The 24,473-nt window shown below is 42.4% G+C and overlaps 1 protein-coding gene across 1 annotated transcript in view; it reads right to left on the bottom strand.

Annotated features, from left to right (window-relative positions):
• The window catches only part of mrps9 (mitochondrial ribosomal protein S9), a 71,040-nt gene extending 57,038 nt beyond the window's left edge, over window positions 1-14,002 (bottom strand). Inside the window, exons 1-2 of the mRNA XM_063054900.1 lie at window positions 13,855-14,002; window positions 5,678-5,835 (exon numbers count right to left, since the gene is read on the bottom strand). Coding sequence (XP_062910970.1) covers window positions 5,678-5,835; window positions 13,855-14,002 — 306 coding nt within the window. The remainder of the gene's footprint in view (window positions 1-5,677; window positions 5,836-13,854) is intronic.
• Window positions 14,003-24,473: the final 10,471 nt, after the last annotated feature.

The raw sequence follows: 24,473 nt of genomic DNA, 5'->3' as shown, positions 1-24,473 counted from the left end.
CTGATAAATCCTGTTTCTAAGAATCCTCTCTAATAGCTTGTCCACCACAAACGTAAACCTCACTGTCTATAATTCCCAGGATTATCTCTATTACCTTCCTTGAACAAGGGAATAACATTTGCCACCTTCCTACCTTCTGGTATTTCTCCTATGGCCAGAGAAGACACAAAGATGATTGCTAAAGGCATAGCAATCTCTTCCATCTATTCCCTTATAACCTGGGTTATATCCTATACAGCCCTGGGGACTTACTTAATTCTATGTTTTTCAAAAGTTCTTGTACATCTTTTTTCTTAACCTCAACATGTTCCAATGTATTCTACTCTGTCCTCATATTCGAGAAGGTCCCTATCAGCAGGACCTCCCCAACTTTCTCTGAATCTAGGCATGTTTCCTGTTCAGTTCGACCCTCACTCCAGTCATCCTTCTGTTCTTCTCATACATGTAGAATGCCTTGAGGTTTTCTTTAATTCTACTTGCCATGGCCTAATGTCCCTTCTAGCTTTCCTCAGTCCCTTCTTAAGCTCCTTTCTGGCTACCTTGTAATTCTCAAGAGTACTGTCTAATCCTTGCTTTCTAAACTTTTAAGTATGTTTCTTTATTCCTCTTGACTGGATGTTTTGTCAACCATGATTTCTTCATCCTGTCACGCTGGGTCAAGAGGACAGACCTATTCAATGTCCCATGCAAGTGCTCCCAAAACAACCTCCAGATTTTCGTTAAGCACTTCCCTGAGTACATCAGATCCCAATTTACAGTCTCAAGTTCCTGTCTAGTACCATAATTTATGACCCACAATTAAACACTTTTCTGTACCATCTGCTCCTATCCCTGTCCAAGGCTATGGTGAAGGTCATGGAGTGATGGTCACTGTCTCCAAAATGCTCACCCACCAAGAGATCTGTTACTATAGTGCTATATTCAGTACAGCCTCTCTTGTCATTGGTTTGTCCGTAGTGTATCCAGGAAGGATTCCTGATAATATAACAAGTTCTGCCCCATTTGAATCTTTTGTTCTAAGAATATTAGGGAAGTTGAGGTCACTCATGATCAACATCCTGTCACTTCTACACCTTCCCAAAAGTTTCTGTGTTGTACTTTTCTATGAGTCTTTCTATCCTCCCTTTCTGTAACTGTGATACTATTCCTGATTAGCAATGACACTATCCCGTCTCTTTTACACCTCTGTTTCATTTGAAACAGACACTGCTGCCCTTGAATCAGAATGAGAGTAAATATCACTCACATATGTTGTGAAATTTGCAGTTGCGCAGCAGTACATTGCAAAACATAACAATAAAAAACTATCAATTACAACAAGAAAGATACAGAAAAATTAAATGAGTAGTGCAAAAAAAAAGGTGAGGTAGCATTCATAGATTCATCATCAATTCAGAGATCAAATGCAGAGGGGAAGAAGCTGTTCCTGAAACAGTGAGTGTGTGTCTTCAGGCTCCTGTAGCTCCTCCATGATGGCAGCAATGAGAAGAGGGCACAGCTTGGGCGATGGGACTCCTAATAATGGATGCCTCCCTTTCTGAGGCATCTTCATTTAAAGGTGTTTTCGATGCTGGGAATGCTTGTGTCCATGATAGAGTCGGCTGGGGTTGCAGCTTTTTACGGCTTTTTCCGATTCTGTGCAGCAGCCTTTCCAAACCAGATGGTGATACAACCAGTTAGAATTTCTATATAGAAATTCACAGTGACTGGTGACATACTATGTCTCTTGCAACTCCTAATGATATACAGCCATTGAAATAAAGCCTTCTTTGCAATTGCATCAGTATGTTGGGCCCAGGATAGATCTTCAGAGATGTTGACACCAAGCAACTTGAAACTGCTCACCCTTTCCACTGCTGACCCCTCGACGAGGACTGGTGCGTGTTCCGTTGACTTCCCCTTCTTGAAGTCCACAATCAATAAGGATATCAAAGAGGTAGTCGCGAGAGACAGAAGAGCGGTTACAGGATTGCTTGGAGTCGGTACACCGGGCTATATTCAAGGACTTGTTAGAGGAACTGAGCGAATACATCTCAGTTGTCAAATTCATCATAAAATCAGATGCAGACGAGTGTTCCCCCACCCCCCACAAAATCACTCAGAGTATTCTGCAATCAGAAGCCCACGATAAATAATGAGATCTGCAAACTGCTGAGCGCTAGATCAGTGGCATTCAGGTCTAGCAACCAAGTGAGATACAAGAGATCCAAGTACGATCTCCAGAAAGCCATCTCACATGTGAGGTGGCAATTCCAGACCAAATGTGAATCACTGAAGGATGCTCAACTGCTGAGGCAGGGCTTGAATGCTATTACCTCTTACAAAGTGAAACCATGCAACATAGGTGATGACAAAGCTTAATTCCCAGATGAGCTCAATACTTCTATGCTTATTTTGACTGTCAAAACATGGAGGAAACTTCTCAAACTCCCACAACCCCCGATGACCCTCTGATTTCAGTCTCTGAGGCCAATGTGAGAGTATCCTTCAGGAGGGTGAACCCACAGAAAGCATCCGGCCAGAGTGGGCACCTGGTTGAGTAATAAAGACCTGTGCTGATCAACTGGCTGGAGTGTTTACCAATATCTGTAACCTCTCGCTTTGGTAGTATGAGGTAACCATCTGCTTCAAGCAGGCTTCAATTATACCGATGCCTAAGAATGGGGTAGCCTGCCTCAATAACTGTTGTCCACTAGCATATTATCTGCTGTGATGAAGTGCTTTTGAGAGGTTGGTGATGAAACATTAACTCCTGCCTGAGAAATGACTTCGATCTGCTCCAATTTTCCTGCCATCACTAGCAGCTGCCATTTCATTGGCTCTTCACTCAACCCCAGAACATCTGAACAGAGAAAATACATAGATCAGGACGCTCTTCATCAACTACAGCTTGGCATTCAATACCATGATCTGCTCAAAACTAACCAATAAGTTTCAAGACCTTGGCCTTGTGCAATTGGATCCTTGATTTCCTCACTCGCAGATCCCCAGTCAGTCTGGATTGCCAAAAGCATCTCCCACACAATCTCCATCAGACAGGAGCACCGTAAGTCTGCATGCTTAGTCCCCTGCTTTACTTGCTTTACACTTATGACTGTGAGGCGACATACAGCTCCAATGGCATATTTAAGTTTGCTAATGACACCACTGCTGTTGGTCGAATCAAAGGTGGGAAAGAATCAGCATGTAGGACGGAAATTGAAAATCTGGCTGAGTGGTGCCACAACAACCTCTTACTCATTGTCAGCAAGACCAAGGAAGTGATTATTGACTTCAGGAGGAAAACAGAGGTCCATGAGCCAGTCCTCATCAGGGATCAGAGGTGGAGAGGGTCAGCAACTTTAAGTTTTTTCATTTCAGAGGATCTGTCCTGGGTCCAGCACGTATACACCATTATGAAGAAAACAAGGCAGAACCTCTATTTCCTTATAAGTTTGCGACATATGTGACATGACATCTAAAACTTTGACAAACTTCAATAGATGTGTGGTGGAAAGTATGTTGGCTGGTTGCATCATGGCTTGGTCTAGAAGTGCCAATCCAATGCCTTTGAACGGAAAATCCTCCAAAAAGTATTGGATATGGCCCAGTTAACACAGGCAGGGCCCTCCCCACCATTGGGGTCATCTACATGGTGTGCTGTCGCAGAAAAGCAGCACCCATCATCAAAGATACCCACCATCTAGGCAATGCTCTCTTCTTACCGCTGCCATCAGGAAGAAGGGAGTCGAGCCTCAGGGCCTACACCACCAGGTCCAGGACAGTTATTAATCCCGAATCATCAGGCTCTTGAACCAGAGGGGATAACTTCAACTTGCCCAATCACTGAACTACTCCCACAACCCATGAACTCATTTTCAAGGATTCTTCATCTCATGCTCTCGATATTTATTGCTTGCTTATTTATTTATTCTTTTGTATTTTCACATTTTATTGTCTTTTACACATTGGTTGTTTGTCCAATTGTGTTTTGTTGATTTACAGTGCACACCCACAGGAAAATGAATCGCAGCATTACATATAGGTGACATGCATGTATTTTGATAATAAATTTACTTTCAACTTTGGTCTTACTGATGTTGAGTGCAAAGTTGTTGTGACATCAACCAGCTGATCAAGCTCACTCTTGCATGTTGTGTCACCATCTGAAATTCTGGCAACAGTAATTATGTCATCAGCTAATTTAAAGATGGCACTGACATTTTCCTGATGGGAGTAGAGGGAGTAGAGCAGTGGGCTAAACACGCATCCTTGAAGTAAGGGTATGTGTGTGGATTATCGGCGAGGAGATGTTGATCGAAGGCCAGCTGGAGAGCCAGTGAGATTGCATCCGCCATAGACTTATCGCAGCAATGAGGAAGGACCTGGACCCACTGCAGTTTGCCTAGGAAGGAGTTGATTCTGACTGTGAACAACCTCTCAAAGTACTGCATCACAGTAGGTGTGAGTTCATTAGTTCCACGTACCAATCCAGGCTTTAAGTTCATCACCCTTGTTCATGATACTTCACATTAAAGTAGATACAGTTTAACCTGTCCAACTGACTGCATTTATGCCTGTCCATTCTCGCAGTCTCTATAAATGTTGCCTCTACCTTTACACTAACTGCTCCATCCTCTGACTATCACTTTGTGAACCCAGCTCCATGCCAATCTAGTTTAAACCCTCCCCAACAGCTCTAGCAAACCTGCCCGCAGGCATATTAGTCCCCAAGTTCAGGTGCAACCCAACTTCTTTTTTATATATAGATGACATACCGTCCCCAGACAAGATTCCAATGATCCACAAATCTGAAGAAGGTGACACATAATCAGGTGTATACAAACTTACATCTATTACTACCATGAATGTTTCTTACTCTGTAATCTTCATGGAAGCAAAGAATTCAACTGCACCATGATGTACATGTCATTAAACTAAGCTGAATCTAAAGCACTTTCAGAACCTCATTTCTAAAACATTACTATTCATTCAACCAACTTTTCTTTAATTTTTGCTACATGGGCTTCTTTTCTCGGTGATCCTACCTCACATTCATACAGCTATTATTTTCACTTTTATTGAGTTCCACTGACAGATAACATAAACAAATAAGCTATACTTTTATTCTTCAAAGATAATAAACTATTCCTTTTGACATACAGGAAGACAACAACCAACTTGCACATGTCAAGAGCCAGAAATTAATGCATGATTAATCTATTTTAGTGACTTCGCAAATCCTTACTCTTGCTTTGGAAATACCGTGGTGGGATATTTTAAGAGTGTGGATAGACCGAGATATAATAGTTGTTCAAAAAAGACAATACTTAACAGTACACCACCACTTCTGCATTATTCCGAAGTATCAGCGTGCTGGGGCTGTAACTCTTCTGACCCACAGGTGACTGTACCGGACCTGAGTCGATGTAGGATCGCGTGATGTTGCAAAGCACAAAGCGCTAGTGGAACTCAGCGGGTCAGGTAGCATCTACGGAGGGAAATGCATCGTCGACCCTTCAGGTCGAGACCCTTTATCTGGACTACTGCTGCTGAAGCCGGGTGTGATTTGGTGGATGATATGAGGGCGAAGACTCCAGCACAAGGCCTCAGAACATTTCTCTCTCTTTAACATCTAATACGCGTTCCACAGCCATAAAAAGAAAAAATAAATCATACAGTAAAGGCCAGCACTCACAAATGCCGTCCTGCCAGCAATGGGCACAGTCTGCATCACCGTACATCCACGACATCGCCGCAACAAGCCACTCAGTCTTCCACTGCACGCCGCCATTTTTGCGGCCACACTGACAGTACTGCGCACGCGTAACAGGTAACCTTTCACCCACAAACATACTCCGAAAAATAAAATCAAAATAAAGTAAAATACACGAATACAACAAATGGTATAAAATTTAATTTTTAATTTGTCTTAGTGAACCAATGCGATGAATCGAAGATCGCGAGTAGCGTATGGATTGACAAATACAGGAGCGATACGTGCGGCGCATGCGTTCTTTACAAACACGCCTTCCAAGCCGCAGGGGTAACCATAGTGATGGGCGCCGGGCCGGGTGAGGATATGTCTGCCGTGCACGAACTAGCGGTGGTTAGAACTGATTAGTATCGCTATTGCTGTGCTGCAATTCGCAGCACTGATTTTCCTTTTACATAGGTCATTCTTTAGGATCGTTGATGATTTCCAGTTTTGACAAAGGGTTGCAGATTCGAAGAACGACTCGTTAGCTATTTTTCTCTGTTTCAGATTTCCAGCAACAGCCTTTTAAAAAAAATAATTCGTACTCCTTCCAAGGTGGCCGATGGCTCTGGGGAAACTAGTATGTTCGCTGGTGTGAAACCCACAGAATGTGCACTGCATGGGTAGGGAGAACTTGAGGCGATGAGCAAGTGGATTATTTGGGAGATGCTGTGCACTTTTTGATATTTATGCTGCGATTTTTTTTTTGTGTTAGCCACATATAGAAAGTAGAGTCATAGAGCAATACAGCGTGGAAACAGCCCTTTGACCCATCTGGCCCCTACCAACCACAGCATCTTCCCTGCTAGACTCAGTCGATACATTCAGCCCATAACCCTCTAAGCCTTTCCCTCAATATACCTAACGAAATGCCTCTTAATTGTTGTATTTAAACCAGTTTTGACTACTTCCTCTGACAACTTATTCCAGGTACTCACTACTCTCCGTGTAAGGAAGATAGACAGGTAACTATGTAACTCTCAAGTTTTTTAAAATCTCTCAATCTCTGCCTTCTAGTTCTGGACTCTCCATTCATGGGGAAATGGCTATGACTATTCACATTATCTGCATTGCTCAAAATATTCTAAACTTATATGATGTCAATTTTTATTTTTCTGAGCTCCAAGATATAAAAATCCAGTGTAGGCATTCTCTCCCTTTACCACAAGCTGTGTAGTCCAGGCTGCGTCCTCATAAGTTTGTCATGTACTGTACATTCGCATGTGCATGAAGAACAAGACCCAGCACTGATCCCTGATGCACCTTACCAGTCACAGGCCTTCAGTCAGACTAATCAAGAACTGATCAACCACTGCTTTAAATATACTTAGTGACTTGCCTCCACAGCTGCCCATGGCAATAAATTTCACAAGTTCACCAGCCTCTCGTGAAAGAAATTCCTCATTGCTATTCTAAATGGATATCTCATTATTCTGAGGCTGTGCCTTCTGGTTCTAGACCCACCCACTTTAGGAAACATCCTCTCCACATCCACTCTATCTAGGCCTTTCAATATTCAATAGGTTTAATGAGATTGGCCCTCATTCTTCTAAGCTCCAGCGAGTACAGGCCCAGACATAAAATGCTTCTTGTACATTAACTCTTTCATTCCCAGAATCATCCTTGTAAATCTCCTCTGGACCATCTCCTGCTCTTCTTGAAATGTATGCTAAAATTGCATTTGCCTTCCTTACCAGCAACCCAACCTGCAAGCTAGTCTTCAGGGAATCCTGCAACAAAGACTCCTAAATTGCTTTGCACCATTGATTTTTGAATTTTCTCCCTGGTTAGAAAGTAGTCTATGACTCTGTTCCTTCTACAAAAAGGCATGATCATACACTTCCCTGCACTATATCACATCTGCCACTTCTTTGCTTATTCTCCAAATCTGTCTAAGTCCTGCAGATTCCCTGCTTCCTCAACATTACCCGCCCCTCCACCTATCTTTATATCATCTGCAAACTTGGCACAAAACCATCAGTTCTGTCATCCAAATTGTTTACACCACGAGTCTCTGACTGTAATAGGTCTCCTGTATTCTTACTCTTCACCTCCTGCTGGTCTTCTATCCATGGTAGTATATTTCCTGTAATGCCATGGGCTGTTCTGTTGTGAAGCAGTGTCATGTATGGCACCTTGTCAAAGGCTGCCTGAAAATCCAAATAAAAACATCCACTGACTCTCTTTTGTCTATCCTTGTTATTTCCTCAAAGAATTCCAACAGATTTGTCAGGCAAAATTTCTCCTGAAGGAAACCATGCTGATTTTGGTCTACTTTATCATGTTCCTCCAAGTACCTTGAAACCTCATCCTTAATAGTGGACTCCAACATCTTCCCAACCACTGAAGTCAGGCAAACTAGCCTATAACTTCCTTTCTTAAACCTCCCTCCCTTCTTAAAGAGTAAATGACATGTGCAATATTCCAATCCTCTGGAACCATCCCAGAGTCTAGTGATTCTTGAAAGATCATTTCTAATATCTCCACAATCTCTTCAGCTACCTCTTTCAGAACTCTGGGGTGTAGTCCATCTGGTCTTGGTGACTTACCTACCTTCAGACCTTTCAGCTTCCCAAGCACCTCTTTTGTAATAGCAACTACACTCACTTATGCTCTCTGACACGCATGAATTCTGGCATACTGTTAGCATCGTCCACAGTGAAGACTGATTAAGTTATACTTATCAAGTTTGTCTACAATTTCTTTGTCCCCCACTGCTACCTCTCCAGTGTCATTTTCCAGCAGTCTGATATCCACTCTAACCTCTCTTTTACTCTTTATACCGTATATCTGAAAAAACCTTTGGTATCCTCTTTTATATTATTGGCTAGCCTACCTTCATACTTCATCTTTTCTCTCCTTCTGGCTTTGTTTTTTTGTATCGCCTTCTGTTGGTTTTTAAAAGCTTCCCAATCTTCTAACTTTCCCCAAATTTTTTTGCTATATTGTCCTGTATGCTCTCTCTTTTGATTTAGGCTGTCTTTGACTTTGCCTGTTAGTCACCATTGCCTCATCCTTCCTTTAGAATACTTCTACATCTTTGGGATGTATCTATCCTACACCTTCTGAGTTGCCTCCAGGAACTCCAGCCATTGCTGTACTGCTATTATCCATGCTGGAGTCTCCTTTCAATCAATTTTAGCCAGCTCCTCTCATGCATCAGTAATTCCCTTTACTCCACTGTAATACTGATACATTTGACTTTTATCTAATGCCTCTCAAACTGCAGGGAGAATTCTATCATATTATGATCACTGCCTCCTGATGGTTTCTTTACCTTAAGCTCCCTAATCAAATCTGGTTCACTGCACAACACCCGATTGAGAATTGCCTTCCCCCTAGTGGGCTCAACTACAAGCTGGTCTAAAAAGCCATCATAGAAACATAGAAAACATACAGTACAATACAGGCCCTTTGGCCCACAAAGCTGTGCCGCTCATGTCGCTACCTTAGAACTACCTAAGCTTTACCCATAGCCCTTTATTTTTCTAAGCTCCATGTAGCCATCCAGGAGTCTCTTAAAAGACCCTATCGTTTCCGCTTCCACCACTGCTGCCGGCAGCCCATTCCACGCACTCACCACTCTCTACGTAAAAAACTTACCCCTGACATCTCCTCTGTACCTACCTCCAAGTGCCTTAAAACTATGCCCTCTCATGCTAGCCATTTCAGCCCTGGGGGAAAAAGCCTCTGGCTATCCACACAATCAATGCCTCTCATTATCTTGTACACCTCTATCAAGTCACCTCTCATCCTCCGTCGCTCCAAGGAGAAAAGGCCGAGTTCACTCAACCTATTCTCATAAGGCATGCTCCCCAATCCAGGTTACATCCTTGTAAATCTCCACTGCAGCCTTGCTATGGTTTCCACGTCCTTCCTATAGTGAGGCGACCAGAATTGAGTGCAGTGCTCTAAGTTGGGTCTGACCAGGGTCCTATATAGCTGCAACATTACCTCTCGGCTCGTAAACTCAATCCCACGATTGATGAAGGCCAATGCACTGTATGCCTTCTTAACCACAGAGTCAACCTGTGTAGCAGCTTTGAGTGTCCTATGGACTCAGACCCCAAGATCCCTCTGATCCTCCACACTGCCAAGAGTCTTACCATTAATACTATCATGTAGGCATTCTACAAATTTCATCTCTTGGGATCCAGCACCAAATTGATTTTCCCAATCTGCCTGAATATTGAACTCTCCCTTCACTATCATGCCATTGCCCTTTTAGCTTGCCTTTTCTACCTCCCATTGTAATTTATATCCCACATCCTGACTACTGTTTGGAGGCTCGTAAATAACTCGCAAAAGGGTCTTTTTACCCTTTCTACCCACAAGGATTCTACACCTTCTGATCCTTTGTCACCTCTTTCTAAGGGTTTGATTTCATTTTACTTTACCAGAGCCACCTGTATCCATTGATGTTTAACTCCCAACTCTGATCTTCTTTCAGCCATAACTCAGTGATGCCCACAACTTCATACCTGCCAATCTAACTGCGTTACAAGATCTCCTACCTTTTTCCGTGTACTGTGTGCATTCAAATACAATACCTTCAATCCTGTTTTCATCACCCTTTTCAATTTTGCTCCTATGTTACACTCCAAATCACCCCACTGACCGCAATTTTGCCCTATCATCTGCCTGTCCTTCCTCACAATCTCACTACACAATGCATCGACTTGTGATAGTTTCCCCTGTAAGAGACTGCTGGAAGATTATTCTGTAGTCAATGCAATTAGATTTGACTCCACTTAAAGATTGTCATGCTAATGTTCCTCGCTTTTCTTCCATGTCCCAGATCTGGGAGATGAAGTAGTAGGTTTGTGATTAGGGGTTGGAACCTAAGCAAGAATATCATGTGGTCTTGATCCTGTTTTTTTCTCAGTTTGGCTTCTTGTCATTTGGACGGGATAATTTACTGTGGGATGGAATCAAAGGCACTTTGAAGAGATCCTCATCTGGGCTTTGTTCTTGAACGAAGCACAGATGAGGATCTCTTCAAAGTGTTCTTTTTAGTAGATACCATCTCCTCATCTTTTACATGTTTTTCTCTCTTCTTAGCTTTCAGAAGCATGAGCTCTTGGGTGTTTTGATTGTGCATGATTTTAGTAGAGCAATACAATAAGCTGCTCCTTTGGTAAAGCTGTTCCTTTGGTAAAGCTGTTCAAAGTTCAAAGTAAATTTTATCATCAAAGTGCATACTGTATATGTCACCAAGTATGACTCCTGAGATTCATTTTCTTGCAGGCATTCACAGTAGAACAAAGAAGTACAATAGAATTAATGAGAAACTAGACACGATAAATGACAAATTGTGCAAATACAAAAAGGAGCAAGTAATGATGATAATAAATAAATAATATTGAGAACATAAGTTATAGAGTCCTTGAAAGTGAGTCCATAGGTTGTGTTCAATGAACAATTCAGTGTTGTGATGAGTGAGTATGTCTACACTGGTTCAGTAGCCTGATGGTTGAAGGGTAATAACTGTTTCTGAATCTGGTGGTATGGGACTTGGGGGTCCTGCACCTCCTTCCAGATGTCAGCAGTGAGAAGGCAGCATGGCCTAGATTGTGGGGGATTCTTGATAATGGGTGCTGCTCCTTTGTGTTAGCCCTCCTTGTAGATGTGCTCAATGGTGGGGAGGGCTTTTCCTATGAAGAACTGGGCTGTATCCACTCACAAAAGGAGGAAATCTGCTGAAGGGTCTTGGCCCGAAATGTTGACTGTACTCTTTTCTGGTGTGCTGAGTTCCACCAGAAGTTTGAGTGTGTTGCTTGGGCTGAATCCACCATTTTTATAGCCTTTTCCATTCTTGGGCACTGCTGTTTCCATACCTGACTGTGATGCCACCAGTCAGGATAATCTCCACTGTGCATCTGTAGAAGTTTTAGATAACATGCCTAATCTGTGCAAGCTTCTAAGAAAATAGAGGCTCTGCCACACTTCCTTTGAAATGGCATTGACATGCTAGTCCCAGGATAGATCCTCCGATATGATAACTTCGGGAATTTAAAGTTGCTGACCTTCTCCACCTCCAATCCCTTAAGGGCCACTGGCTCATTGAACCCTAATTTCTTCCTCTATAATCAGCTGTTTGGCTTTGCTGACACTGAATGAGAGGTTTTTGATGTTGCACCATTCAACCAGATTTTCAATCTCCCTCCTATATGGTAATTTGTCACCACCTTTGACTCAGCCAATAATAGTGATGTTGTCAGCAAACTTGAATTTAGCGTGGAGCTGTACGTAGCCTCACAGCCTCAAGTATAAAGCAAGCAGGAGGCTAAGCACATAGGCTTGTGGTGCACCTGTGCTGATGGTGGTTGTGGAAGAGGTTTTATCAGTCTGTCTGCACGTGAAGGAAGGGAGGATCCAGTTACACAAGCAGATATGGAGGCCTTGGTCTTGGAGCTTATTGATTAGTTTTGAGGAGATGATAGTGGTAAACGCTGAGCTATAGTCAATGAAGAGCATCCTGATGTATGCATTTTCACTGTCCAGAGAACTGAGTGGAGAGGAAATGAAATGCATCTGCTTTGATCTGTTGTGACAACAGGGAAATTGTAACTACAGTTACAGCAGCATTATCTGCGAGAAAATATGGAAGTTGTCCAAGAATGCCCCATCCACAAAATTCTAGACAAATTCAGTCTGGGATCACAATACAAAAGATGTAGTTGATAAAATTGTTAATAACCTCCACATTGAACCTTGGTGCAGATTGCATGATAGCCATTCATTATAGCTTTGACCAAATACAAACCAAAGAGCTAATTTCTAGAAGTGAGGTAAGAATGATTGTCATTGACATCATGCAGCATTTGACTGAACAGCCATCAAGGAGAAAATATTTCAATGGTTGGATTGCAACTCACATAAAGAAGATTAGTTATTGTTTTTCAAAGTCAGTCATGACAGCTGTAGGACATCACTGCATGAATTCCTCAGGGGTGTGACCTAGTGCTAACTATCTTTAGCAACTTTATAAATGACCTTCCTTCAGCTGGAACATCAGATGTGGAGATGTTTGCTAATGATTATGCAATGTTCTCCCACTTGTAGCTCCTTTGAAGACAAAGCAATCAATGTCAGCATGCGGTATGACCGAAATGACATCAGGCAGGGGCTAAAATAAAATAACCTAACCATAAAAATGCCAAGCAATGTCTACTTCCAACAACAAAGAACTTACCTATGTATCAGCTCTTGATAGTCAGTGGTAATACCATCACCCACTCGGAGGTTGCAATTCACTAGAAATTCAACTTTACCAGCCAGTTAAATACTGCGTGCATCAGAAGCTAGGTTCCTTTTTGGCAAATGGATAACCTCCTAATATTCCAGTACCTTTTCACCGTCTGCAAGACACAAGTGAGCAGCATGATGGTGTGCTCTCTATTTGCCCATATGCGTGCAAATCTTACAACTCTCAAGAAGCATAACAGCAATTAAAATGTTTCGTTGACACTGAAACCATCACTCTAAACATTCACTCCCTCAACTATTGGGATAAAATGGTTGCAGATTTTACTGTGTACTGAAATTACTTGACTAAATTATTAGAACATCATAGTGTACCTCGTGACCAATAATGAAGACTACTTCTGCATGAGCATGGAATACCATCGGCTTCGGAATGGTACATGTTTTGCCCTCCAAACATATACTATTCTGACGTGGAAAAGTATCCTGCATCTCACTCCCAAGTGGTAGTGAAAGAACCTTCTGCAGAAGTAGTGCAGAGGTTAAAGGAGGTTGATCACCATCATATTCGTAGGATCCAAGATGGCACTGGTGACAAACGGCGATGCTTTGTGCACAGCTCATAAAACTACTAGATCATTGCAATCCGCAGCCTGTAGTTTCTTTTTAAGAAATATACTTCTGATCCATATAAATGAACTAGTGATTGTGCAATCTCCTGATGGATTTGGTGAAAATGACTTGTGAGAATGCAAGTACAGCCTGGGCGGCTGGACGCTACATTGAGACTTGAGAACTCAGTTTCAATACTCCATGCTGATTAAGGCGCTGAAGACCAAGAGTGGACAACGAACTGGTGTTCAGCACCATCTGCCTCTGTTTGACCCACTTCCTTCTCTTCAAGCTACTACCATTGTCGGGAGTTGTGGGTCCTGTGCCGCCAGGTTTGGGAGTCGTTGTTACCCTGCAACCATTGGGCTCCTTGTTTGGCTTCACTCGCTTCAGCACTGAATTGCCTGCCCAGCCTGTGGACTCACTTTTGGGGACACTGCAGCTCATGTTCTATGTATTATTGGTTTACTTTCTTTTTACTGTTTGCATGAATTGTCCTCTTTTGGACATTGGATGTTGCCGGTCTTTGTTGTGTGCAGTTTTTCGTAGTTTCTGTTGTGTTTCTTTGTTTTTTTGGTATCTGCAAGAAGACGAACCAATTTGTCTTGTTCTTTTCTCAAATTTTATGGAAAACCTACATCAGCAGATAGAATGCAAGCCCATTAGCCATATAGAACTGTTAAAAAGTAACATTATATATCTGAAGCCATAAATTCTGTGCTAGATTGATTTACTGCCATCAGTCACCCTTTGGAACTACACATTGTCATTTTCATTCAAACGTGAATCTAGGATTTTTTTTATGGTGGAGATCACAATTAATATCAACATGCCAGTGACTGGGTACAAATACAGACAGAGCAAAGAGATAAATTGTACCACAGAGGCAAAATTCAAAAGGGCAAAGAATGCAGGACTGAAGGTGCTGTATTTAAATGCATGTAACATTCGGAATAAGGTGATGAACTCGTGGCACAATTAGAGATTGGTCGGTATGAAGTTGTGGGCATCACTAAGTTGTGTAAGAAGCCTATAGTTGGGAGCTTAACATCAAATGATATACTTTGTATCAAAAGGACAGGTAGGAAGGTATAGGTGGTCATGTGACTTTGTTGTTACATCTTTAGAAAGAGGTGACATAGGGCCAGAGAATGTTGAATCTTTGTGCGTGGAGTTAAGAAACCACAAGGGTTAAGAAACCATTATGGGTATCATATATAGGCCTCCAGGTAGTAGCCAAGATGTGGGGTTGAGATTGTAAAAGGAGCTGGAAAATGCATGTAATAAGGGTAATGACATAATTGTAATAGGGGACTTCAATATTCAAGGGAATTGGGAAAATCAGGTTTGGGCCAGGTTGCAAGAGAGTGAATTTGTTGAATGCCTGTGAGATGGCTTTTTAGAGCAGCTTGTGCTTGAGCCTACACGGGAAAGGATATCTTAGACTGGGTATTGTGTAATAACCCAGACCTTATTAGGAAGTTTAATGTAAAGGCAGTGATCATAATATGAATGAATTCATACTGCAGTTTAAAAGGGAGAAGCATAAGTCACGTGTATCAGTATTGCAGTGCAATAAAGGGAATTACAGAGGCATGAGGGAGGAGCTCACCCAGCTGGGTTGGAGGAGGATACTGCTGGGGATGACGGCAGAGCAGAGATGGCTGAAGTTTCTGGGAATAGTCAACAAGGCACAGGAAAGCTATGTCCCACAGAGGAAGAAATTCTCAAATGGCAGGGGTGAGTAGGCAACTGTGGCTAACAAAGGAAGTTAAGGGCTGCATAAGAACCAAGGAAAGGGCATATAAGGTAGCAAAAGTGAGTGGGAAGTTGGATGATTGGGAAGCTTAAAATCCAACACAAGGCAACTAAAAAAAGCTATAAGAAGGGAAAAGATGAAATATGAGGGCAAACTAGGCAATAATATAAAGCATGACACCAGAGGTTTTTTCAGTTATATGAAGAGTAAAAGGGAGATGAGAGTTGATATTGGACCACTGGAAAATGATGCTGGTGAGGTAGTGATGGGGGACAAAGAAATGGCAGATGAACTTGATGGGTACTTTGCATCTGTCTTAGCTGTGGATGAGCTTCTGTACTCCCTTCTAACTCATTAGAACCCTAGTTTCTGCACTCCCTTGTGACATACATGCTGACTTTTAACTCACAGGGGACCCCATATCCTATGCTTGCTTTAAACTGACCTGTGCCTCATTTACTATGCTGCTTCTAAATTGCATGCCTTCTTCAGAAATGTATTATCATACTATGTAAAATATAAAATATGTGAATTGTGATATATATTGTGGTATTAATAGATCTTGCCTGGGACTATCCAAGCCTTGAGTGTACCACATCATTGGAATCTTACTGCATAGCACCCTACAACCTTCATTGCTGATATTAACAAAGCAGTACCTATCTAAATTATTAATATAGATGATAAACAAAAACAGACTCAGCACCAATCCCTGTGACACACCACTAGACATAGGCCTCCAGTCGGGGAGACAACTATCTACTAAAACTCTCTGGCTTCATCCACTAACACCACTTACTAATTAGCACCCTTGTACATGAAAGTGTTTATCTATGCATGGAGCTGAAAGAGATGGGTGAGTTCTTAAATAGATCTGTATTTACTCAAGAGACAGAGGCAGAGTTTATAGAAGTAAGGCAAACCCAATTGACCACTTCATTCTGAATGCCAAGGACTTAATTTCTGAACCAGCCTCCCATGTAGGACTTTGCCAAAGGCCTTACTAAAGACCATTTAGAGACATCGTCCATCCACTGCCTTTCCTTGATTGACTTTCTTGGTAACCTCCAAAAGAACATAGTAAGATTGAGAATTACAGCATAATTTGTGTCCCAGATATCGCATCCATGAATCAGAAGGATGTGGATTTTGAAGTCCTGATCCAGATTTGACTCTAGAACTCAAGACTGATACTTATGTTTAATACAGGCAGGGTTGTCCATTTCCTTTTGGATCCCATTACGTTATTTCAAAGAATAAAGCATTGCTGTCCAGTACCTGGCTTTCAAGTTTAGCTCATTTTTGATGGATTTCTAAATTTAAGTCTTCAATATAACTTGAAACAGTAGTGGTCCCTAACATAATTTCTCAGCCTGTTATCTTGTGTTTTTGACCCAGATATCACCTCAAATCCTTGCTACCTTAAAGTAAATGATTAGATTTTTAGTTGAAATCCATCAAATAGGTTTTAAAAGATTGCACATTTTTTGAAGAACTTTCCACAGCACACATACATTGTACTCAAAGTCACAGACTTGCAAGTAAATAAAGCTCAAGTTTATAGAACAGAAGAAAGCGATTTGTGTCTGTGATATCTTTACGATAGCAAACCAAAACTGTGCTTGCTGTTTGAACTGTCTTTATAGTCTTATATCCTTTCTGCATCAAACATTTATACAGTTTTCATGGCAAAGTTACACTAGAATTTTTAGTCATAGTCATACTTTATTAATCCCGGGGGAAATTGGTTTTCGTTACATTTGCTCCATAAATAATAAATAGTAATAGAACCATAAATAGTTAAATAGTAATATGTAAATTATGCCAGCAAATTATGAATAAGTCCAGGACCAGCCTATTGGCTCAGGGTGTCTGACCCTCCAAGGGAGGAGTTGTAAAGTTTTATGGCCACAGGCAGGAATGACTTCCTATGACGCTCTGTGCTGCATCTCGGTGGAATGAGTCTCTGGCTGAATGTACTCCTGTGCGCACCCAGTACATTATGTAGTGGATGGGAGACATTGACCAAGATGGCATGCAACTTAGACAGCATCCTCTTTTCAGACACCACCGTGAGAGAGTCCAGTTCCATCCCCACAACATCACTGGCCTTATGAATGAGTTTGTTGATTCTGTTGGTGTCTGCTACCCTCAGCCTGCTGCCCCAGCACACAACAGCAAACATGATAGCACTGGCCACCACAGACTCGTAGAACATCCTCAGCATCGTCCGGCAGATGTTAAAGGACCTCAGTCTCCTCAGGAAATAGAGATGGCTCTGACCCTTCTTGTAGACAGCCTCAGTGTTCTTTGACCAGTCCAGTTTATTGTCAATTCGTATCCACAGGTATTTGTAATCCTCCACCATGTCCACACTGACCCCCTGGATGGAAACAGGGGTCACCGGTACCTTAGCTCTCCTCAGGTCTACAACCAGCTCCTTAGTCTTTTTCACATTAAGCTGCAGATAATTCTGCTCACACCATGTGACAAAGTTTCCTACTGTAGCCCTGTACTCAGCCTCATCTCCCTTGCTGGTGCATCCAAATATGGCAGAGTTATCCGAAAACTTCTGAAGATGACAAGACTCTGTGCAGTAGTTGAAGTCCGAGGTGTAAATGGTGAAGAGAAAGGGAGACAAGACAGTCCCCTGTGGAGCCCCAGTGCTGCTGATCACTCTGTCGGACACATAGTGTTGCAAGCACACGTACTGTGATCTGCCAGTCAGGTAATCAAGAATCCATGATACCAGGGAAGCATCCACCTGCATCGCTGTCAGCTTCTCCCCCAGCAGAGCAGGGCGGATGGTGCTAGATTACACTACTCCTGTGGCCGGCCACTAAAGATTTTAGCCATCATCCTTGTGAAATAATTTAATCTAACGTCTATCTTAATTTTCTTGAAATACCCTTTCAGCCGTTTCCGCATCCAGAATATGCCTAGAGATTCATCTCCAGAAGGTATTGCTAAACTTGCCACATAACAACAGCTGTGCAATGCAGAAAGCTTCCAAAACTTGATTTCATTGAAGTTATTGCAATTGATGTAAAAAGTGGAGGATTTAAAGCCACTTGCTAATTAGCATTCTTGTACATCAGAGTGCTTATCTATGCATGGAGCTGAAAGAGATGGGTGAGATCTTAAATAGATCTGTATTTACTCAAGAGACAGACACAGAGGTTATAGAAGTAAGGCAAAGCATCGGTGAGGTCATGGACCATACATGGATTACAATACAGTGGAGGAGGTGTTTGCTGTCTTGAGGCAAATTAGGGTGGATAAATCTCCAGGGCCTGACAAGATGTTCTCTTGGACCTTTTGGGAGGCTAGTGCAGAAACTGCTGGGGTGATAGCAGAGATATTCAAAATATCCTTAGCAACAGGCGAGACACTGGAGATTGGAGGATTGCAAATGTTGTTCTATTGTTTAAGAAAGGCTCTTAAAATAAGTCGGAAGTTATAGGCCAGTGGGTCTGACATCAGTAGTGGGTACATTATTTGAAGATATTCTAATGGACCCGATACATAAGTACTTGGATGGACAGGGACTGAGTAAGGATGGTCAACATGGCTTTCTGCGTGGTAGATCCTGTCTAACCAATTTACAGAGTTTTTTGAGAAAGTTACCAGGAAAGTTGATGAAGGCAGGGTTGTCTACATGGACTTTAGCTTGGCGTTTGACAAGGTCCCATATGGGAAATTGGTCAGTAAAATTCAGTTGTTTGTCATTTAGCATGAAGTAGTAAATTGGATTAGACATTGGCCTCACAGGAAAAGCCAGAGAGTGGTAGTAGATGGTTGCCTCTCTAACTGGAGGCAACAGGGGTTGGTGTTGGGTCTGCTGCCATCTATATCAATGATCTGGATGATAATGTTGTAAAATGGATCAGCAAATTTGCTGATGACACCAAGATTTGGGGCGTAGTGCAAGGAAGGCTATCAAAGCTTGCAGTGGGATCTGGAGCAGCTGGAAAAATGGGCTGAAAAATGGCAGATGGAATTTAATGTAGATAAGTGTGAGGTGTTTCACTTTGGGAAAACAATTCAGGGTAGGTCTTACACACATTTCAAGCCACAAGGTTTCTGTTCTTCACACTTTTAGCGACTTTGCACTTAGTATATATTCCAGCAGAAAGGTATTGCCTCAACATTTCTCACTTTATGCCAAGATTAAATTAATATAAAATCATACTGCAAAGGAGATCATTCAGCTTATTCTGCCTCTGACCTTGCTTTGAAAGAGCTATCAAAAATCACTTATTTTGTAATCCCACCTTTTTTCTGTTGGTTATTTTTAATTAATTCACTGATCACTAACTGTCTTGCTAATGGAAATTCCCATAGTGAGAATGTGTGTGCACTTAGCTCTTACTGCTATAAGTCTTACCTACCTTGAATAATAAATTTTTCTTCCCTACCTTTTCCTATTTTGCTATCAATCAACCATATTCCTAGATATGCTGCCACATTTTCCCTGTGGCAAATCCTGGAACTACTCTTAAAAAACCCACAGTCCATTAGTTTGCTGGGAATCCTATGGTTGAAGGGTAATAACTGTTTCTGAACCAGGTGGTGTTGGTCCTGAGGCTCCTGTACCTTATTCCTGATGACAGCAGTGAGAGGAGAACATGACCTGTGTAGTGGGAGTCCCTGATGATGGATGCTGCTTTCTTGCAACAGTGTTTCATGTAGATGTGCTCAATGATGGGGAGGGCTTTACTCATGATGGACTGGGCTATATCCACTACTTTTCGTAGGATTTTCCATCCAAGGGCATTGGTGTTTCTATACCAGGCTGTGATGCAACTGGTCAGAATACTCCACTACACATCAATAGAAGTTTATCAAAGTTTTAGATGTCATGCCAACTCCTCGCAAATTTCGAAGGAAGTAGAGGTGCTGTCATGCTTTCTTTGTAATTGCACTTATGTGCTGTTCCCAGAGCAAATCCTCTGAAAATATAACACCAATGAATTTAAAGTTGTTGACCCTCTCCAACTTTAATCCCCTGAGGAGAACTGGCTCATGGACCTCTGGTTTCCTACCTCTGAAGTCAATAATCAACTCCTAGGTCTTGCTGACATTGACTGACAGGTTGTTGTGGCACCACTCAGGCAGATTTTTAATCTCCCCCCCCCCATATGTTGATTCATCACCACCTTTGACATGGCTAATGTCAGTGGTGTTATCAGCAAACATATATGGCATTAGAGCTGTGCTTAGCATGACAGTCATAAATATAAAGTGAGCCTTGCAGTGTGCCAGTGTTGATGGAGATTGTGGAGGAGATGTTGTTGCCAATCTGAACTGACTAGGGTCTGGAAGTGAGGAAATCAAAGATCTTATTGTAGAAAGAGCTATTGAGGCCTAGGTCTTAGTGTTGAGGGGATGATAGTATTGTGTTGAGCATGTGGCCAAGTTGTTAAGGCATTCGTCTAGTGATCTCAAGGTCGCTAGTTTGAGCCTCAACTGTGGCAGCGTGTTTGTATCCTTGAGCAAGGCACTTAACCACACATTGCTCTAGTGTCTGTGCGAGGAGTCGCGCCCCACACAGACTTCCAATCTGCGCCTTGTAAGGCATGAAAATGCCCGATGGAGGCCTCTCGTGGTCTGAGTCGACGTTCCCTCCCTCCCCATAGTTTTGAATGTAGAGCAGTAGTCGATAAAAAGCATCCTAATGTATACATCTTCACTGAATTGAATTGAATTGACTTTATTTCTTACATCCTTCACATACATGAGGAGTCAAAATCTTTACGTTATGTCTCCATCTAAATGTGCAATCATAGTAATTTATAATAATTTATAATAAATAGAACAGTCAATGTAAATACAGTCAACTCAGTTTGAGTTGATCAGTCTGGTGGCCTGGTGGAAGCAGCTGTCCTGGAGTCTGTTGGCCCTGGTTTTTATACTGTGGTACCATTTCCCAGATGGTAGCAGCTGGAATAGATTGTGGTTGGGGTGACTTGGGTCCCCAGTGATCCTTCAGGCCATTTTTTCACACCTGTCTTTGTAAATGTCCTGAATCATGGGAAGTTCACAACTACAGATGCGCTGGGCTGTCTGCACCACTCTCTGCAGAATTCTGCAATTAAGGGAGGTACAGTTCCTATACCAGGCAGTGATGCAGCCAGTCAGGATGCTCTCAATTGTGCTCCTGTAGCAAGTTCTTAGGATTTGGGGGCCCATACCAAACTTCCTCAACCATATGAGGTTAAAGAGGTGCTGTTGCTATCCAGGTGTTCCAGGGTTGAGTGAAGAGCCAAATAAAGGCATCTGCAGCAGACCTGTTGTACTGGTAAGCAAACTGGAGTCGATCCAATTTGCTTCTCAGGCAGGACTTGATACGTTTCATCACCATCTTCTCCAAGCACTTCAATGGATGTAAGTGCTACTGGATAATAGTCATTGAGGCAGATTCCCACGTTATTCTTGGGCACCGGTATAATTGAAGCCTGCTTGAAGCAGGTGGTTAACTCAGACTGCCGAACGGAGAGGTTTAAGATCTCAGTGAACACTCCAGCAAGTTGATCAGCACAGATCTATAATACTTAACCGGGTACCCCATCTGGGCCAGATGCTTTCCATGGGTTCATCCTCCTGAAGGTTGTTCTCACATTGGCCTCAGACACTGAAATCACAGGGTCAGTGCGGGCTGTGGGAGTTCGTGAATGTTCTTCCATGTTTTGACAGTCAAAGCAAGCATAGAAGGCATTGAACTCCTCTGGCAGTGAAGCCTTGTGTCACATATGTCGCTTGGTTTCACTTTGTAGGAGGTGATAGAATTCAAGCCCCGCCATATCCGTCGAGCGTCCTTCACTGATCCAAGTTTGGTCCAAAATTGCCACTTCTGGCTTTCCAGAGATCATACTAGGACCTCTTGTGTCTTACTTGTTCACCAAACCTGAATGCCTCTGACCTGGCCCTTAGCAGATTGTGGATCTCATGGTGCATCCAGGGCTTCTAGTTAGGAAAGCCTCTGAATGATATTTTCAGAGCATACTTGTTTGCTACTGTTTTTGTAAAGTTTGTGACAACTGTGGTGTATTCATTCAGATCCTCTGATGGGTCCTTGAACTCAGTTTAATCCACCAACTCAAAGCAATCCCATCGCTGCTCCTCTGCCTCCTACGACTGTCTATTTGTTGTCCTTTATCTCTGGAGCCTTGTTCTTAAGCGCCTGTCTATATGCAGGTAGGAGAAAGATAGCCAAGTAATCAAATTTCCCAAAGTATGGTCTAGGCATGGAACGGCAGGCATTCCTTATTGTAGTATAGCAGTGGTCAAGAGTGTTGGGACCTCTGCTGTGACAGGCTATATGCTGATAATAATTGAGAAGAGATTTCTTCAAACAAACTTGATTGAAGATTGTTTGTAATTGTGAGAAGATGACCTTTATCTGTCATTGTCATCAATGAATGCTGTATTTATTCACTTTGGGACTTTCCAAAGGCAGGCCAAAAAAGAACTGAAAATTTGATATCAGCTTTTGAAAATGATTCGCTGAGGTTAAAATTTTAGTAGACCACAAAATAAGTTTTAGCACAGTGTTTAGGGTTAGGACTATGACTCTGCAGTCCTTGATCCATTTCCTTCTGCTATTTACCTGATATCTGCCAGAAAACTGTACAAATGAGAGAAATATTCATTCTGGAGCAGAAGGTCTTTGTTTAGGCAAATACATTGAAGGGTCTTTGGTGGAAAGGGTGAGCAGATTCAAGTTCTTGGGTGTCAATGTCTCAGATGACCTGTCCTGGGCTCAGCACATAGCTGCAAACATGAAGAAAACGTGCCTGGATCTCTGCTTTCTTAGAAACTTAAGGAGAATTGGCATGTCATCAGTAGATGTACAGTGTAGTGCATTCTGACTGGTTGTATCATGGCCTAGTATAAAAATTCCAATGCACAAGAATGCAAAAGGCTACAGAGAGTGGAGAACTCATCCAGTTCCATCGTGATTACAGCTCTCTCCACCGTCGAGGACATCTACAAGAGCTGATGCTTCAGGAAACATAGAAACATAGACATAGAAAATAGGTGCAGGAGTAGGCCATTCGGCCCTTTGAGCCTGAACCGCCATTTATTATGATCATGGCTGATCCTCCAACTCAGAACCCCGCCTCAGCCTTCCCTCCATACCCCCTGACCCCCATAGCCACAAGGGCCATATCTAACTCCCTCTTAAATATAGCCAATGAACTGGCCTCAACTGTTTCCTGTGGCAGAGAATTCCACAGATTCACCACTCTCTGTGTGAAGAAGTTTTTCCTAATCTCGGTCCTAAAAGGCTTCCCCTCTATCCTCAAACTGTGGCCTCTCATTCTGGACTTCCCCAACATAACAATCTTCCTGCATCTAGCCTGTCCAATCCCTTTAGGATCTTATATATTTCAATCAGATCCCCCCTCAATCTTCTAAATTCCAACGAGTACAAGCCCAGTTTATCCAGTCTTTCTTCATATGAAAGTCCTGCCATCCCAGGAATCAATCTGGTGAACCTTCTTTGTACTCCCTCTATGGCAAGGATGTCTTTCCTCAGATTAGGGGACCAAAACTGCACACAATACTCCAGGTGTGGTCTCACCAAGGCCTTGTACAACTGCAGTAGTACCTCCCTGCTCCTGTACTCGAATCCTCTCGCTATAAATGCCAGCATACCGTTCGCCTTTTTCACCGCCTGCTGTACCTGCATGCCCACTTTCAATGACTGGTGTATAATGACACCCAGGTCTCGTTACACCTCCCCTTTTCCTAATCGGCCACCATTCAGATAATAATCTGTTTTCCTATTTTTGCCACCAAAGTGGATAACTTCACATTTATCCACATTAAATTGCATCTGCCATGAATTTGCCCACTCACCCAACCTATCCAAGTCAACCTGCATCAAAGATTCATCATCAGGGATCTCCACCATCTGGGCCATGCCTTCTCCTCAATGCTGCCATCAGTCAGGAGGTACAGGAGCTTCTGAAGACTCACTTCTCAAGGTGCAACAATAGCTTCTTCCTTACTACCGTCAGATATGTGAGCTGACTTAAAAATTATTAATGCTACCTTGGGTTATTTTTTCTTTCTCTTTCTCTCTCTCTCTCTGAATCTTGCACTAGTGTCATTATGTTTATGATTTTTTATATCTTGCACACACGTTTGTTA

The sequence above is a fragment of the Mobula hypostoma genome, chromosome 7, assembly GCF_963921235.1.
Source record: "Mobula hypostoma chromosome 7, sMobHyp1.1, whole genome shotgun sequence".
Taxonomy (NCBI): Eukaryota; Metazoa; Chordata; class Chondrichthyes; order Myliobatiformes; family Myliobatidae; genus Mobula; species Mobula hypostoma.
Note: the sequence above shows the minus strand (reverse complement) of the source record. Positions and strands in the feature narration are given on the sequence as shown.